This window comes from Mizuhopecten yessoensis, unplaced genomic scaffold, assembly GCF_002113885.1.
Source record: "Mizuhopecten yessoensis strain PY_sf001 unplaced genomic scaffold, ASM211388v2 scaffold4823, whole genome shotgun sequence".
NCBI lineage: Eukaryota > Metazoa > Mollusca > Bivalvia > Pectinida > Pectinidae > Mizuhopecten > Mizuhopecten yessoensis.
The window spans coordinates 1,307,591-1,325,767 of record NW_018405739.1 but is presented as its reverse complement, the minus strand read 5'-3'; the positions used below and the strand labels follow the sequence as shown (position 1 = coordinate 1,325,767).

Below are 18,177 nucleotides of genomic sequence, written 5' to 3'. Positions count from 1 at the left end.
TACTGATGTTAACATGAGGCCCCAAACATCCTGATCAAAGGTAAATTTCATACTGATGTTAACAAGAAGCCTCCAACAGCCTGATTACAAGTAAATTTTATACTGATGTTAACACGAGTCCCCAAACAGCCTGATCACAGGCAAATTTCATACTGATGTTAACATGAGGCCCCAAACAGCCTGATCACAGGTAAGTTTCATACTGATGTTAACATGAGGCCCCAAACAACCTGATCACAGGTACATTTCATACTGATGTTAACACGAGGCCCCAAACAGCCTGATTACAGGTAAATTTAAAACTGATGTTAACCCGAAGCACCCAAAGGCCGGGTCACAGGTAAATTTTAAACTGATTTTGACATAAGGCCCCTAACGGCCTGGTCAGAGTTAATTTTTATACTGATGTTAATACGAAGACCACAACAGCCTAGTCACAGGTAAATTTTAAACTGATGTTGACATAAAGCCCCTAACGGCCTGGTCAGAGGCAATTTTTATACTGATGTTAATACGAAAACCACAACAGCCTAGTCACAGGTAAATTTTAAACTGATTTTGACATAAGGCCCCTAACGGCCTGGTCAGAGGTAATTTTTATACTGATGTTATACTGACGAAGACCACAACAGCCTGGTCACAGGTAAATTTGATACCATTTCTAAGAACTACACATCCTTTGGTTATATCAATGTAAATTTACCCCAGTTCTAAGAACAAAAGGCCCCTTATCTACCATCTTACCACAGATAATTTTAACACCCTTCTAGGAGCTTGGCCCCATACGTCGGATCACAGGTTAAATTAACAGTCAATAAAATATATGTTAACTTTTATAGAAGATTTGCTTCGTTTCCTGCTAAATATCTTCTTTTTTAGGAGTATACGAAGCAGGAGTGGAAATATCAGTATTTTCTGCTATATGATTGAAATATATTTATATCGGTATTCAATGGGAAAACTGTTGTGTTTCTTTCCAAATACATGACTAAACAAAAAAATAAATGTTACCTTACCATTGGGTCTATGTCTGGACTGTCTGCCATTCCTCGAAAAACATCCACCATTTTTACAATATTTTATTTTACTCCAAAGTAATTACTTGTTTAAAAATGTGCAGGACAGGTATCAGCAATGCCTTGATGACTGCATTGATTGCAGTCGATATCTTGTAGAATTTATAAATAGCAAAGGTTACTTAAGCACCGTTTATATCCAATGTAAAACAAAATGATTCCCACAGGTGATTCCACACCAGAGAAAGTCTTTTCCTGTCCCGAGAAACAAAACTTTAGAGACAGCTCTGTGTATACACTCCGACAATGCTGTGTTTGTCCTCCTGACATCAGACAATGCCTCTGTCACAGACAAGCTTCACTTTCAGTATAAACGTCCCGTGGACAGTGTATACCTGAACACAATTCTTCAAGGTTTTTTGAGATCTCTTTGTCAGGGGTAATTGTTTTCTCAGATAAATGAAAAAATCAATGTAAAGCCTTTAGCAGTGCTCAGTAATACATAATTCAGTGATATGACGTCACTGTACATGTAATTTCAAGTTCAGGATGGATTTGTTGCCTAGTGTCATGTTTACACTTCAACTTATCCAACAAACCTGGACTGGAATTTTAACTTCTATATCCAAACACCAGCACAAAGACGTGAACTTTAAATGAAAGGTTTTGTAAATAGACTTAAATCATTCCATTAAACTGTAAAGAAATGTTTCAGATAAATAGAAGTTTAAATGCAGAGTCTCTGGATGCAATCTCGGAGTCATCGGAAACCGACCCCCCTTGGACTGATACCATACCAAGTACTTTTTGTTCAATTCACACGTTGAAGGCAAGTTCACTTCATGAGGTGACAAATGAGAAAGATATGTGATTTATTATCCAATGAACAGTAAGAAAGAGGCTTCTACAATCTCTGGATCATGAACTAATACAGGTAAAATCAAGTTTAAAATATTGAGTTAAACAGACATTAAAGTAAGTGTTTGGAATATATATAGACGTCTATTTGTCTCTATACAGGTAAGTACTTATAATATTTCCATACATGACAATAATGACTTAATACACTAAAGCGTATCTTTATTATCATAACAAATGTGTTTATCTCGGTGAAAAGTAAACAATCTACTTAGTGTACAGTATAATGTTTGATCCTGTGTGTGTGCATGTTTAAGACCAATTACAGCTAATATAAGGCCAAATCTTGACGTACATCATAACTTAATTAAATCTGGAATGAATCAAGACAGTATACAAAGTCTCCTCCAAAACACACCACTGCCAGTCACCTAGATAATGAACAACACACTCTGGACAATTAGTATTCTAAAGGAGAACTAGGAGTTATGGAAGTCCTTCATTCCCTCACAGAGTAAGGACAGTATGCAGTGGGAAAGAGAATTAGGAGTTATGGAAGTCCTTCATTCCCTCACAGAGTAAGGACAATATGCAGTGGGAAAGAGAATTAGGAGTTATGGAAGTCCTTCATTCCCTCACAGAGTAAGGACAATATGCAGTGGGAAAGAGAATTAGGAGTTATGAGATCTTTTCACTTCTCTTACAAGGACATCAGTCTATCACAATTTCATCATACTGGTAAAAAGCTGTGCTCATTCATACAGCTGTATAGATGTTTTATTCTGGGACATATAAGACCAGCGACCTATTTCCAGCAAATTTCAGTTTTGGCCGTGATATTTACAGGAGCACCTTAGGATGTACCATACGAAAGAAAAATGATATCTTATTCAACGGCTCAAGTATTACATGGGTGACAGATCTTATGGAGTAGATTTTCTAAATTTAAACAGTTTAGGAAAGCCTTCCATCAAAAAATGTCAAACGTTTTTCAGTGACCTCTTTTAACTTTTAATTGAGCTGTAAGAGGGAGTAAGTGACTCAAAACTAGTTGTCTTTATTATAACCAATCACAATCTCCGTTACAGATTCATGATGGCAGTAGATCAGTGGACAGGAACATGGTAAGGTAAGTTTATCACTGTCATACATGTCATACATGGAGGTCCAGTTGAAATGATCTGACCACATTTCATAGAAAAATAAAAAATAAACCATTTCAAATTAATAAGGAGGTCTGGTCATTTAAATCTATTCCTGTCAATTATCCATTATCAATATGGCTGTTCAATTAACTCAGAATTTCAAAATGAACATTGTATGTCTCAGGTTTTAACGCATGATCATGGACTCCTTGTAGCTTTGTGCTAGAGAGAATTATCCTTTATCTCAATTGGCAGAGCAGCGGACTGGGAGGCTGGGTCCACTGGTTTGATTCCACATCAAAACATACAGCTCTCTTTCCTGTTACAACTGTATGTTCAATTATTTGTTCAATAATATCATCTCAATTGTTCCTATAGATTACTGAAAATCTCATTCCTGTAAGGTCCCATCCTTTTGAAAGATTAGATAACTTGATACCATTATAACAATGTCTTATACTGAACTTCAGTATTTCTAGTGACGTGATCAACTGTCAAGGGAGATAACCACCAGCAGATCATGACACAGACACCTGAATATATTACCACAGGATAACATCTTGTTGAAAATTCACCAGTTGAAATTGAATATTTTTTTTGACAGATGTAATTGTGACCTATCCTGAGATTAAGAAACTTGGCATAGCTCTCTATGTCTGATCTTTTAAACCAAAACAAATATATGACGCATTACCAGCCAAAATCTTCAGGGTTCCATGTTGGAATACAGATCTATGTTTGACATTATGTGTTGTAGATCATCTGCCTCATAGGACTGTGACCAACACTGGGGTCTTGTATCATAAACATCCCCTCACCCTCTAAAAAAGGAAAAATAGGCTGTTATTTACCATTTTAGGTTTGGGCTTTCTTAATGTGAGAATGGGAACAGCCCTGGTCTAGAGTGTTCATATTGAAAGTGATATATCTGACAGATCAAATCTGTTTACCCATTGGTGCTTTTTATAACCTATCCTATTGGTGCTTTTTATAACCTATACTATCAATGCATTTCAATTTATATATTTTGACAAAAATCATGAAAGATTTTCTTGTGATTGTCCCTTTCTGAGTAACAGATAAAAACATCTAAGGAGGCACGGTAGTCTAGTGGTAGGATGCCGGGCTCGTGACCGAAGTGTTGCGGGTTCGAGTCACGGCACAGCACTGTGTTGTATCTTTGAACAAGATACTTTACTCCGCTTGTTCCAGTCTACTCAGCTGTAAATGAGTACATAGTTGGGCAGTGTTAGAATTGTTTAATGCTAGCTGTGAGCGCCGAAATGGCAGCACCAGCTGTATGCTCCCCAGGGAGTTGAAAAAGATATTGGCTGGTTGCAAAGGCCCTATAACCATGGATAATAATTTGTGAACCGCTTTGAGACGACCTACAAACTAGGTTGTGATAAAGCGATATATACGAACCTCATATTATTATAATTATCTTTTAACCTTACACATAATATCAGTCTTGTGTTTGACAAAGGTGCCATATTAATAAGATGTAAAGTTAGTCAGAAAATTAACAGACAACAATGTACGTAGCTAAGACAGGTTTCTGTCTATTCAATAAAAAAAGTTCTAGTGTCAAATTATTAAATACCAAAAATGAAAGCAAATTTTAAAGATTATAAGACTCATTCATGCACAGAGGTGTAGGATAGGAAAATTCCACCCAAGGGGTTTTCAAATTTGGTAAAACCTGAGGCTTTGCCGAGGGTTTTTCCAAATTTGAAAATCCTGAGGGTGGAAGTTCCCTATCCTGCACCCTTGAGCATGAAAGAGTATTTTGCTCAGAAACCATTAAAATGTGTTTGGACTGGCCACCATTTTGAAAATATCATTTTTTTCTTGAGCTTTTTAGATGAAAATGAATTAGCCAGCCAAATTTAGCATATCCCATATTTGCAAACAGTGTTTGCGCAGAAAAAATAATCACATATTTCTAACGTGTACGGTAAATATATTGTAAAAGGTTTTAATTTTATCACGTCACCTTTTCCGCATTGCGGCATCAGAGAGTTCCAAATTTCTGACGTCACATCATTGTTGAGCCATTGTGACGTCACTTCACATGAAATGAGGTGTAAGATAGAAATTTCCTACACCCCTTTCTTACCCTGAACAGTTCTATCTTACACACAGGGGAATGAAAGAAAACTGCATACCAAACAGTTTTACAAATTTTTAATAGATGAGTTAAGATAACTGCCCACGTTTAAAACAGTTAAACAAATGGCTTGAGGCTGAAGAAAAGATTATCAAATTCTCAAGATTACTGCTAAAATACAAAACAGTTTTACAAATGGCTTAAGTTTGTAGTAAAGCTAAACACTCTATTTGAACAACTTCCACATGTCAAAGTATTATTCAATGTATTTGTTTGATAGAAGGGTGATACCACAGAATGTACAGTACACAATGGTGTCATGCATAAAATTTACCTCCTGCATAAAAGGCATCAAAAATATATTTCAATTTTGTAAATTTAAAAGAGTAAAGAAGTGGAATAGGAGATGATAAGGGAATATTTATCCATCCCTACCCCCACCACATCCCCACCCCCAGGGCCAGGAAATTATGGCACAATGATTTTCAATCAGTGGCAACAATAACTTTTGGGGAGGCATATTATACAGTTCTGTGTAATTATGATGTAATGACAACCTATTACAAGAGATGATGATGCCACTATGATATAGAAATATAGAAAATTACCTCACATGGTACTAGGCTGCCTTTTGTAGTTTATTAACCAAAATTTACATTTCTCAAACAAAAATTCAAAATGTATTTTTGAGTAGCACAAATGAAAATATTGAAAAATATTTGAACTGAGGTTATGTACCTCCCTAGCCTGGGTGTTGAGAATTTGATCAGGACAATGTAAGTTTACTGTCAGGCTAGGTGTACAAATGTAGTGTAATATGGCTTGATTGTGTTGCATACTATATTTGTGGTAGTTTTTTCTTGTGTGATTATGGAGTTGACCAATTAGTCAGTTACTCAGTTGGAACATTTTTCAAGTAACCAGCTACTAAAAGTTCAATGGTTTGACAACACTACAATAATAAATGATCTATACATATTCATTATAAAATATGAATCTCACTAAATATCTGACTTTGGCTCTCCTCACAAAGAAATGCAAAAATATATATGGTATAGTGAAATGTCATGTATGTACAGCAGGCAGAATCTTACTGTTCTCCATGTCTTACTGGTATCTATATAACTAGACAATTAAACATTAGTTCTCCAGTCTCATGCCTTCTACTTGTATCTGGACTGCAGCCAATCGTGTGTAGTGTATAAGATTAATAAACAGTTACAGAGCAAAAACTCAATGGTGTACGACCCATTCTTAAAATAAACCTTGCCTCCTCTCTACCTGTCCTGTTGTCTACAGGTAAAAATAATCTCAATAACAAACAACAGTTAAACACACATGATCAGCACAGATTATCATTTTATGTATAATACACCTTCCAAGACAGAAATCAGGACAGCAGGTAAAACACTGTACTCCAAGTATAAAACGGAGATCAAGCCATGGTGATATTTCAACAAAACCAATATCTTATCAATACACGCTATAAAAAGACTTGTTGTTCGCCTAATTCTATCTAATGATTGAAATGATGTTATCTAATACACCAGCAGAAATTATCATTATTTCTGACCGAGTTTTATCATTGTCCAGGAAAAGATGAGAAGAATAAACTCAGTCAAACATGAATATGTAAACAGAGGGTGCGCGTGACATTACAATACCGACCGTCTGAGGTAACATGGTGACTTAATTAAGGACTACTGGGCTTCTGACACAGCTATCCTTTATCATGCCCCTGCTAATTAATACATAGATACAAATCAATTAGTAACTGTGGGTAAATGTTGAGTGATCTGACATGACTTAAATGTCATTCTATTTATTAGAATATTTCATTTATTCATACGTTCTATGACCTGTTGATAAAAGTCAATACAAATGAGGGACGGGTTCATTAGTGTGCTATATGTTACACATCACCCCTGCTGGAGTTATCCTTTTTAATTTACTTAAATAATAAACTTTGTATAGTAATTCACGGTTACATAAATGTTTTGATTGGTATAGATTGCATTCTTGTTTACCTATTCCAATATTAATTTTCATCAATAAATTAACCTAATCTCATCCCCACCTATCTCTCCCCAAAAAAATCGTAACTTTATTTTAAACAAGATGCATGTCACTGTGAATTAACATATATCCTTATTTGGGCAGGGTATTTTGAGTAATGATGGTGGTATGTCATAAATCGGGATTGTAGAAGGGGTTGATTTTAGGGGGGGGGGCAAGGAGTTAAATGGACTTGAGGTAGTAGCTATAGGGGCAGTGATACTGTGCCTGGTAATAGAGAATGTATATATATATAGGTAGCAATAAGTCTCTGAAAAGCAGCGAAAAAGGCAAGTCAAGGGTAAAATAAGTTGTATTAGTTGTGGAATGTTGGGTGAATGAGAAGTTGAATTGGCTGGAGAAGACAGGTAAATAAAGGATTCAAATTCTAGAACACCAATCAGCAAAATATCATGCGATTTTACAGAGATTAAACAGGTAGATGGATAAAAATGGTAGTATGATAATCTAAACAAAAACTCACCGGTAATCCAGTTAGTTGGAATTTAGATTGTTTACGAAAGTCCTCGCCCATGTTAAAGGTTTATCAGTGTACGACAGTAGTGACGGCAGTCCAGGTGTTTAAAGTTTACAGGTGTGAGGATCCCCAACAGGTATCACCGGGGTGGTTACATCAAAGTACACAGGTATGTATTACAAGTCTAGGAAACATTCTCCTCGACCAACATCAGAAATAGCCTGATCCTTAATCTCCATGTGTAAGTATATTGTTTAACCACCACAATAACGTCTATGTAAGTACAATATGCTTAAGTGATTTAATCTTTCCAACACCCGTGTTCCGTTAGTTCGGGTTCATATCCCACAAGCCACAACTAGGTATTGTCCAATTCACCTGATGCCAACATTTATTAGATGATATTTCCAACCTGAAGGTATCTTATCAAAATTCTGTCAACAGAGGGGGCCTACATGAGTTACAGGGTAACAACACAGCTATCAGACTCCAGGCCTTTCCTCTGTCATATCACACACATTATTTATCCTTCTGATTGTTTTGTTGTTTGACAACCCCTAACATACATGTGGACACATTGACAGCTTAGATTGGACCCGATTATAGATAATGAACTCCTCAGGATTAATCAAACTGCTTAACCCGCCTGATTGGCTACAAGCCTGTAGATATAGGCCATTTATAAACCCTCAGATGTTTTTTGTTATAATTAATTAATTATTAATAACAGTTAGAGTCTAAATTTAAAATAGCTAGGAAACGAGACTGAGAATAAATCTCTACATTGGCAGGAACAAGTGGTTATCTAGAGTGTCAAGGCAGCTGTCTAACATCTGTAAATACCGGGGTGACATCTCAAGCTCTCAACATGTGTTTATTGATCCTCAATGGATTTGAATTTATGTAACCGGTCTTCGACCATTCAGTGAAATTTATCAGTTTAAGCCTTGTGAAATCTGCGTGTTTAAATCACTACAGGTATACAAGATCAATTTGTTAAGTTCAGGGTGTGATAGGATTTGTAACCACCAGGTCAGCCAGGAGGGAGGTAGGGAGTCGAGTACTGAGAGCAGATTAAAATGTACTGGCCTACCACAGGGATTGATTGTGATAAGACTGTTAGAGCTAGCCGTATAATCACTTCAGAACTGTGAGTAAATCCTCCAACAAGGTAGGTCGACTTAAAAACAAGGCATTTTCAAATGTAAGAAATAACCTAAATAATATTTCAGAAAATATCTTACCTTCATTGAAATATGTTTTAAAAGTCTTCTTTATTTTTGTGAGTTTGAAGTGTAAAGAATGTTTGTTGTATGATATGTAAGTCATCACTGTTGATCTTTGTGTGTTACCAACACAGATTTTCAAACCTAATGTTAGTAAATTAACATTTAAGATTTCTGTAATATATAGTTTGAATACTGATACATTTTAAAACAAGTAAAATCAAGTTTATATATTGTGTATGCATGATATTCTAAAATATCAAAAACTAAAATGTAAAGAGCTCTAAATTCATTCTGCTGATTTTGAAGAAAATTGTCTCTAACAAACTTATTAAAGAAGTTATATTTCGCCTATGTCAATATTGGAGAATTCAACCCATGGATACTTAGTGTAGGTATTACTTCTTAACCCCATGCTTAAATTGTAATTAAATATATTAGATCAATCTTGTGGTATACAAATTTCCAGGTATTTAAACTGATTTTCATTTTAAGACATTTAGCTGGCTCATAACTAAGTGGTACAATTTCCCATTGAATCTCGTTAGAGGTCTTTTATACCTTTCTATGGACTCCAACATTTAATTACACCTCCAAATCTGTATCATATAATCTGTAACAAGTTCAGGTAAGTGTGTCAAAATCCAATTTCACACCAACAATTTGTTTGATGCAATATAAATCAAAGGTCGTTACAGTATTAAGTGTGAGGAAGTCTCCACCTAGACTCCAGGTATCAAGTATTTAAACTTCTAAACAGTGGTATATTGTGTGAGGAAGTCTCCACCTAGACTCCAGGTATCAAGTATTTAAACTTCTATACAGTGGTATATTGTGTGAGGAAGTCTCCACCTAGACTCCAGGTATCAAGTATTTAAACTTCTATACAGTGGTATATTGTGTGAGGAAGTCTCCACCTAGACTCCAGGTATCAAGTATTTAAACTTCTATACAGTGGTATAGTGGGTGAGGAAGTCTCCACTTAGACTCCAGGTATCAAGTATTTAAACTTCTATACAGTGGTATATTGTGTGAGGAAGTCTCCACCTATAGACTCCAGGTATCAAGTATTTATACTTCTATACAGTGGTATATTGTGTGAGGAAATCTCCACCCAGACTCAAGGTATCAAGTATTTAAACTTCTATACAGTGGTATATTGTGTGAGGAAGTCTCCACCTATAGACTCCAGGTATCAAGTATTTATAGTTCTATACAGTGGTATATTGTGTGAGGTGATGTGTTTGGTATCTAAACTTCTATACAGTGGTATATTGGGTGAGGAAGTCTCCACCTAGACTCCAGATATCAAGTATTTAAACTTCTATACAGTGGTATATTGTGTGAGGAAATCTCCACCTAGACTCCAGGTATCAAGTATTTATACTTCTATACAGTGGTATATTGTGTGACGAAGTCTCCACCTATAGACTCCAGGTATCAAGTATTTATAGTTCTATACAGTGGTATATTGTGTGAGGTGATGTGTTTGGTATCTAAACTTCTATACAGTGGTATATTGGGTGAGGAAGTCTCCACCTAGACTCCAGATATCAAGTATTTAAACTTCTATACAGTGGTATATTGTGTGAGGAAGTCTCCACCTAGACTCCAGGTATCAAGTATTCAAACTTCTATACAGTGATATGTTGTGTGAGGTGATGTTTTTGGTATTTAAACTTCTATACAGTGGTGTATTGGGTGAGGTGATGTTTTTGGTATTTAAACTTCTATATAGTGGTATATTGGGTGAGGTGATGTTTGGTATCTAAACTTCTATACAGTGGTATATTGGGTGAGGTGATGTGTTTGGTTTTTAAACTTCTATACAGTGGTACATCTGGATGAGATGATAATTTTTGTATTTAAACTTCTATACAGTGGAATATTGGGTGAGGTGATGTGTTTGGTATTTAAACTTCTATACAGTGGTACATCTGGATGAGATGATAATTTTTGTATTTAAACTTCTATACAGTGGAATATTGGGTGAGGTGATGTGTTTGGTATTTAAACTTCTATAGTGGTACATTGGATGAAATGATAATTTTGGTATTTAAACTTCTAAACAGTGGTATATTGGGTGAGGTGATGTTTTTGGTATTTAAACTTCTATATATAGGTACATTGGATGAAATGATAATTTTGGTATTTAAACTTCTATACAGTGGTATATTGGGTGAGGTGATGTTTTTGGTATTTAAACTTCTATACAGTGGTATATTGGGTGAGGTGATGTTTTTGGTATTTAAACTTCTATACAGTGGTATATTGGGTGAGGTGATGTTTTTGGTATTTAAACTTCTATACAGTGGTATATTGGGTGAGGTGATGTTTTTGGTATTTAAACTTCTATACAGTGGTATATTGGGTGAGGTGATGTTTTTGGTATTTAAACTTCTATACAGTGGTATATTGGGTGAGGTGATGTTTTTGGTATTTAAACTTCTATACAGTGGTATATTGGGTGAGGTGATGTTTTTGGTATTTAAACTTCTATACAGTGGTATATTGGGTGAGGTGATGTTTTTGGTATTTAAACTTCTATATAGTGATATATTGGGTGAGGTGATGTGTTTGGTATTTAAACTTCTATATAGTGGTACATTGGATGAAATGATAATTTTGGTATTCGAACTTCTATATAGTGGTATATTGGGTGAGGTGATGTTTTTGGTATTTAAACTTCTAAACATTGGTAATTGTTTTGTGATACTAGACAATGCGAAGACTGAACACGTATTATTACTTTATCCATTCACTGATAACAAGATGCCTATAGGTCCTGAATCATTTTTCTGGATATTTAAGCAATTATTCTAATTAAAAGTAATAAATGTTCATGCATTGCAAATATTTCATTATTTTAGGATATGTATGTCTGCGATGCTTTAAAGCAAATCTTGTTGAGATCTATTACTTATAGGCTTGGGATCTCAAAACATTTCTATAATTTTTGTTAGGACTCTGGTACTAAATCCCTATGGGCAGGGCAAGAGACCTGCACTTATCCTGGTAGCATTCTTGTGTTCTTTTCCTCATGCCCAGCAATTGTATATGTACGTGATAAAGGGGGGAATGCAACTGTTTACAAGATACAACCAAAGGATGATTTCCCCAGATAAGGATGTGGGGAGAATCATGGTAGAGCCTCTTCATGCCTTTGCCATTGTCTTCAGGTATACATGGTCATAAAATGGGAATCTCCATTTCTATGTTATGACCGAGGGACTATTGGATTAAGCGTTATAGGATAAGTAGCTATCTCAACTGTTTCCATGTTTTGATTCTTTACTTAGTTTTAAGGATGGGTGGGGCCAGACCAAGGCTCAGTTCATATAGCATGATTGTGTTTGTCTTTTTATGTCCCATCAATTATACAATATTTGGTTACCTATATGGTGGGATTCTCAAACAATTATTTCCATGGGATTAAGTCCTCTTGGGTGGAGTCAGACCAAGGGCTAATCTTTTTAACACAATTGTCTTTTTTATTCATACACAGCAAGTTTACATTTGTATGTAAGCTATAGATTGAAAATTTGAACAATTTCAAAGACTTAATTAGTCCCTCGGTGCAACTAACCTGCTTTCTAAGCATGAGCCAAGGACGCCTGTGACCTTTAAAAGTAAGTCAAAGTCATTGATATGTGGAATCTACTGTCTAAATATCAAAATGCTGGGCCTTATTGAAGTTGAGAAGAAGATACAAAGAAATTGGTTTCCCCTTAATAGCCCTTGTTGACCTGTGATCTCACCACAATGCTTTAAAATGTTCAACTGGTCAGTCAAACAGTTCTTTAAAATAAGGTTGTTTGAAGGTTTCAATATATTTGGCCCCTGTGACATTGAAAGTAGGTCAAGGTCATTGATATGTAAAAACTATCTAACACTCCAGCTTAGGTATGTACATGTACTGCCTAGATATTACAACATATGCCTCATAGAACTGGAAACAATTATTCTTAAATATAAATCCCATTTTCACATTACTAGTACTCTATCCAAGGTACCTTAACTGGTCAAATATCATGGCCTTGGAGCTTCTGTATCTTTTTTATATCTTCTATAAGTTTTAAAAGCCTTGTACAACCATTTGGGTTATTTATATTAACATAATTATTTGTGTCTTTTTCTGGGTCTAAAACTAAATTGAAGTCACCACAAATAATACAATTGGGGTTATTATAACTAGTAATTTGTTCATATATCTTTTCGTAAAAATCTGGTTCATCTCTATTTGGACCATATACATTTATTAGTGTGAATCTTCTTTTTTCAATTCTTATATCAAGAATTATTATATTACCTTGTATGTCTTTCCATCCGTTATGAATATCAAATTCAACATTATTATTAAAAAGTACACAAACTCCCCTTGAATTATTTCTGTATGAATTAAAAAATACATATATATCCCCATTGTAGCCCTATTTCTTGTTCCTGCTCTACTGTAAAATGAGTATCCTGAAGACATAAGATATTAAAATCTTTATAGTTATTTTTTAGGTAGTTAAAAACATTGTTTCTCTTTTCTTTTTGCCCTAATCCTCTACAGTTTGCAGATGCTATTTTGATGTCATTTGACATAACATAATGAATTTACTATTATCATTTCTCTCTGGTGTTTAAAAGATGAACGACACGATGAAATAAAAGTAATATAACCAGAAAAGAAAAGTACTATACGGTTATACTGTAGTTGTTACTTATATTGTCTATACATAAACTGGCACTACAAACAGATAAACATAAAAATAGTACATAAACTAGGCATACAATCGCACAACCGACCAACAAACATTTAAATATATATAAAACTAACATGAAAAAACCCACACAGAAACACAAACGAGGTCATGATCTAAAATGACTGTATAGATTTCCGCAAGACGGTTACTAATGAAGGGGAGATAAAAGAAACACCAGATAAAAATGCACTTGTATGTGTACAGCATTTTTTTTATATTTGAGCCATGGAGTAGAAATGCTCACATGTAGGAATTCTTAAAAAATATACATGCACCTATACTGTCAGTAGATACCCATTTCATACATGTAAACTGTTACCTGTCCTTTAAATATTCTGCCGATACCGCCACCTTATAGACATCTAGTCTACGTCCAAAAAAACACGATAATTTGTCCGGAAAGCATGGATGGTATGAAATATTCTGAACGGACAACGGTGTGTCCGGATTTGTTTAATGCCTATACAAAAATAAATAAACTAAAATAAATTAAATCAAAGTATTTTTAAGTTTGTACACATACATTATATAAATGCACTGTAACTTGACTTTCAGATTTTCAATAAGGAATTGTATGAAGGGCGTATTTACACAGATATATGTTTTTTCTGTATTAAGGTAGAAAACAAGGGAGATAACAGCTCAATTCTGTATCTTAAGAAGAAGATTCTTACAGATTAAAACCTGTGCTGACCCTTTCTCTAAGTTGACCTCTGTAACCTTGACATGATAATTAAGAACAAGTTTTCACACTGCTCAGTGATTTTTCAACAGGGGTCTGTGCCTATGGAAAAATATCACCATCCCCCGCAAACAATCAACATTATATTGGAAAACAAAGTGATTTTTGTATTGATTTTGGGAAATTACAGCAGAAATTATCTGAGGGAAGGAGACTTTTAATGCCTACAATAAACCTTACACAATTACTTTTGCTAGTCTGTACGACATACATACATACAAGCAACATCATGGCTCTTGACCCTTTTGTTCTTCAGATAATGTTGTTTGAAGTTTTTGCTGTAACACACTTTACCAATATGACCTTGAAAGTTAAATAAAAATGAAAACAAGAAATAAAACACAGAAGTCCTTAACATCTTGTAATTAAGTGGTTAATAAAGTAATATTTTGGTGAAAATGTTCACAAGCCCTCTTCATCCTTGTCAATCCTCCCTATTTTGGAGGGAGACTCCTGATTTGCACCTTCAATTTTATTTTGAAATCAATAAAAAGAAAATAGCAAGTGTTTTGAATGTGTTTTCTCTCCTAAAATACCAATGAATAGCTGAAAAATGCCTTCTTTATTTTTCACAATGATGCATGAGTGATCTCCCTTACAATGTCATAAACCAAATTACAGCTAACAGCTGAAATAGAAGAAAATATCCCCACTCCAACTTCAACTTAAAAAAATTCATGTAGTTAACAAAATTTAATTTTACATTTACATGCTTTATACTTTTTACAATTAATACAAAATCAAACTGTCAACAATTATCAAGTGTGGGTTTGTGTTGCTCCACTAGTGGCTTATAGCACTGCAAACCAACCTGTTGGTATTGATAAAAGGGAGATAATTCAACTACATGTTTGTCACCAAATTGACAATAGATGGATAAGAATTGGTTGAATTTATCAACTAATGACAAAATAACTCAACAAATAATCTTGGCTGAGCTTGTGTAAGATGTCATGTCACAGCTGTGTTTGTGCAAGATGTTATGACACAAATGTGCTTGTGTAAGATGTCATGACACAGATGTGCTTGTGTGAAATGTCATGATAGTCATCTATGCTTGTGTGAGATGTCGTAACACAGCTGTGCTTGTGTAAGATGTCATGTCACAGCTGTGTTTGTGCAAGATGTTATGACATGACACAGCTATGATTGTGTGAGATGTCATGACACACCTTAGCTTGTTTGAGATGTGATTTTTTGTGGGTTTTTTTTGTTTAAATACAACAACTTTTAGTTTTGGTCAGGCATGTCTGGACCCATTGAAGCAGTACTAGTACCTCAACTGGATATATGCAAAAACAGCCTATATTTATATATTTTTATAATTCTATGTATTGTTTATGAAGTCAGCCAGTACACTGGCACTCTTGTTAATTTGAGAATAAAAATATGATATGTACATAGTTCTAGGGATAGTGCCAACACTGTTACTATAATTGTTTTTTTATTAGTTATGAAAACAATGTTTTACAACTAATACATTTTTTTTATCCTGAGCTCACTTTTTGCAATTGACATCTATACTTATAATGATATATACATGATACAACATACATGTAGATACTCTCTAATAATATTTATATTTAGTATTTATTTCATAGCTGTCAACTCTCCCTCATTAGGAGGGAGACTCACTCATTTTGACCAACATTTATCAATCTCCCTCGAAACTCCCTCATTCAAGTCCAAACTCAAATTCTACATCCTGTGACTGGTCAAATGATCTAATTGCAGGGTGTGTGTAATGATCATAACAGGTGTGTCTGAATCAAATGAATGCTTTTTGGAGTTATTTTGATACATAAAAAGGGAAAGATAAATTGAGCAAAGCAGTATCAGTCGCACTTCATGCACTTTCTTCTTCATTTAAGAAAAGTGGAATGATCAAGGGAAGTTTCTTCCCTCGTTGGAGGTTTCTATGTTATATTGATATATATATTTGCATATATATATATAAAAGAAATTATATGAACACTTTCTTAATAATTGCCTATTACTTTCATCTCTTAAGAGGTTAATCAGGGGATAATTTAGACTTTTATGACTTTAATTCATGGATCCATTGAATTAAATTAAGGGACCCAATATCGTATATAAAGTCACACTGTGACCAGTTTGATAAATATAAAGGCCCACATTAATTTGGATATCTTACAACTGTGATGTTTCGATAACCTTATTTTTTATGAAAGGTGTAATATAAAATGTTACCATTGATTAGTGATGATTAACAACTTATCACAGGTCAGATTGAACAAAATGAAATCTAAACATAAAATTCGATCTTAAAACTTACTACAAGCTGACAGCTGTAAAACAGGAATATAAAGTGACAGATGATCAACTTACCGGTTTATAAACCGTCTTCAGATGATGTTCACAATGATAAGAGTAGCAATGTATTTTCTGCCCTGGAATGATGGTTCGTGTGTTTTCCTTTTTATTATCGAGTAGCCTCCCCTACCGGAAATAAAACATTGCTAGGGAAGCTTGACTTCGCGGAGCTATCAATTTTCTTCCGATTCGACCGTAATTTGCTTATTTTTATTAATACAAGCTTAATTGCTCTTATTCTAATGATATTTTGAGATGTTGAGTTGGTGATATTGGTAAACATTCATCCTTTTTGTCACTATAAATTAATTAATTACTCTGTGTTTTGATCTCCATGTGACGTCACATTGTTTCACAATGGCGGAAAGAGAAAGATTGCCTATCTGATAGCAACGAATTTTGTAGGTTTCAGAAGCCATTCTGGAGTTTTGCTCGCCTGTAGCGGCATAGGCGAGCAAAATGTCGTCTCTTCTTTGCCTAAAGCAAGACGGTGGAAGTGTACACGTTCATGACAATGACGTGATCCGGGAATTAGCTGTGGACAGTCAGGATCACACTATGACTGCCGTAAGTTGTCAGAGTGACTGTCAATAATGTCGGTAACGTTAGGAAAGCGTTATGATTTTAGAAATAAATAGGCCTACCGTTATTTTAACGATTTAACTTAATTAATCATGAAACACCATTTCTGGCGTATGATCACCTAAATAAAATAATCGTACATTTATTAATATTCCAGTATACTACATGTAAATGTACTCTATGTATAATTACGTCATTGATATGTCATCCAGATAATGAACAAAATAGAAACGAAAGGACGAAAGTCAAGACAGGGTGCAGAAACCACAAATGGAGATACAGGGATGGACTCCCAGAGTCTGATTGGACAGACGATGAGGGTACAGGACTGGCTAAATGAGAAAACAGTGAAAGGACTACAGGTGTGTAATTAGTGTTCAAACAATTTCATTAAATGATGATCTTTAATTTGAAGCATCTTGACACTAAACCTTAAAAAAATAATCCCCAAAGTTCCCACTTTAAATGCACATCATGATTTTATATCTATAGAAGTGATGTTTTGTGATATATATCACATGCATTGTTTGTTTTACACATCTTTGTATTTTGATACACTTCTTTACTTTATTTATAATAAGCCAAGTGTTATTGTCATAATAAAAGGGTAAAATTGGTACTGGGAAACTGATCTGAGTTAGAACTATCACAGTATACTTGAACATAAGTACTCATTATCTTTAGCAAGACGATTGAGGACACTTACATGGCAGAAGAGAATCCATTTTAATTACTTAAAGGTTGATCATAATATTTGATTGGTTGTAGAAATATTAACAGCTTGATATCAAATATATTTAAATGAAATATTATCAGTGGTTATAGAATCTTTTTGATTATGTAATAAGTATCATTTAATTCATTTGTTGACATATGCATA

The 18,177-nt window shown here is 34.5% G+C and overlaps 2 protein-coding genes across 12 annotated transcripts in view; one reads left to right on the top strand and one right to left on the bottom strand.

The window, feature by feature from the left end:
* Positions 1–16,828, bottom strand: part of LOC110449833 (profilin-4-like) — a 28,957-nt gene extending 12,129 nt beyond the window's left edge. The window contains exon 1 of one of the 3 annotated variants that reach the window (XM_021496960.1): positions 16,731–16,828. Coding sequence is in view for 2 of the 3 variants with exons in the window: in XM_021496958.1 (XP_021352633.1) it covers positions 7,669–7,719 (51 nt within the window). In the remaining variant the exon portion in view is untranslated. Of the gene's footprint in view, positions 1–1,016; positions 1,648–7,668; positions 7,814–16,730 lie in introns of those variants that run through there. The other 2 variants (XM_021496958.1, XM_021496959.1) reach the window with 2 other exon arrangements.
* Positions 1–18,177, top strand: part of LOC110449831 (protein FAM228B-like) — a 40,535-nt gene that overhangs the window by 1,867 nt on the left and 20,491 nt on the right. For 2 of the 9 annotated variants that reach the window (XM_021496954.1, XM_021496955.1), the window contains exons 1-2: positions 16,967–17,282; positions 17,510–17,659. In XM_021496954.1, coding sequence (XP_021352629.1) covers positions 17,175–17,282; positions 17,510–17,659 — 258 coding nt within the window. In that variant the 5' untranslated portion in view covers positions 16,967–17,174. Of the gene's footprint in view, positions 1–1,731; positions 1,951–2,962; positions 3,004–7,751; positions 7,832–16,850; positions 16,911–16,964; positions 17,283–17,509; positions 17,660–18,177 lie in introns of those variants that run through there. The other 7 variants (XM_021496950.1, XM_021496949.1, XM_021496952.1 and 4 more) reach the window with 7 other exon arrangements.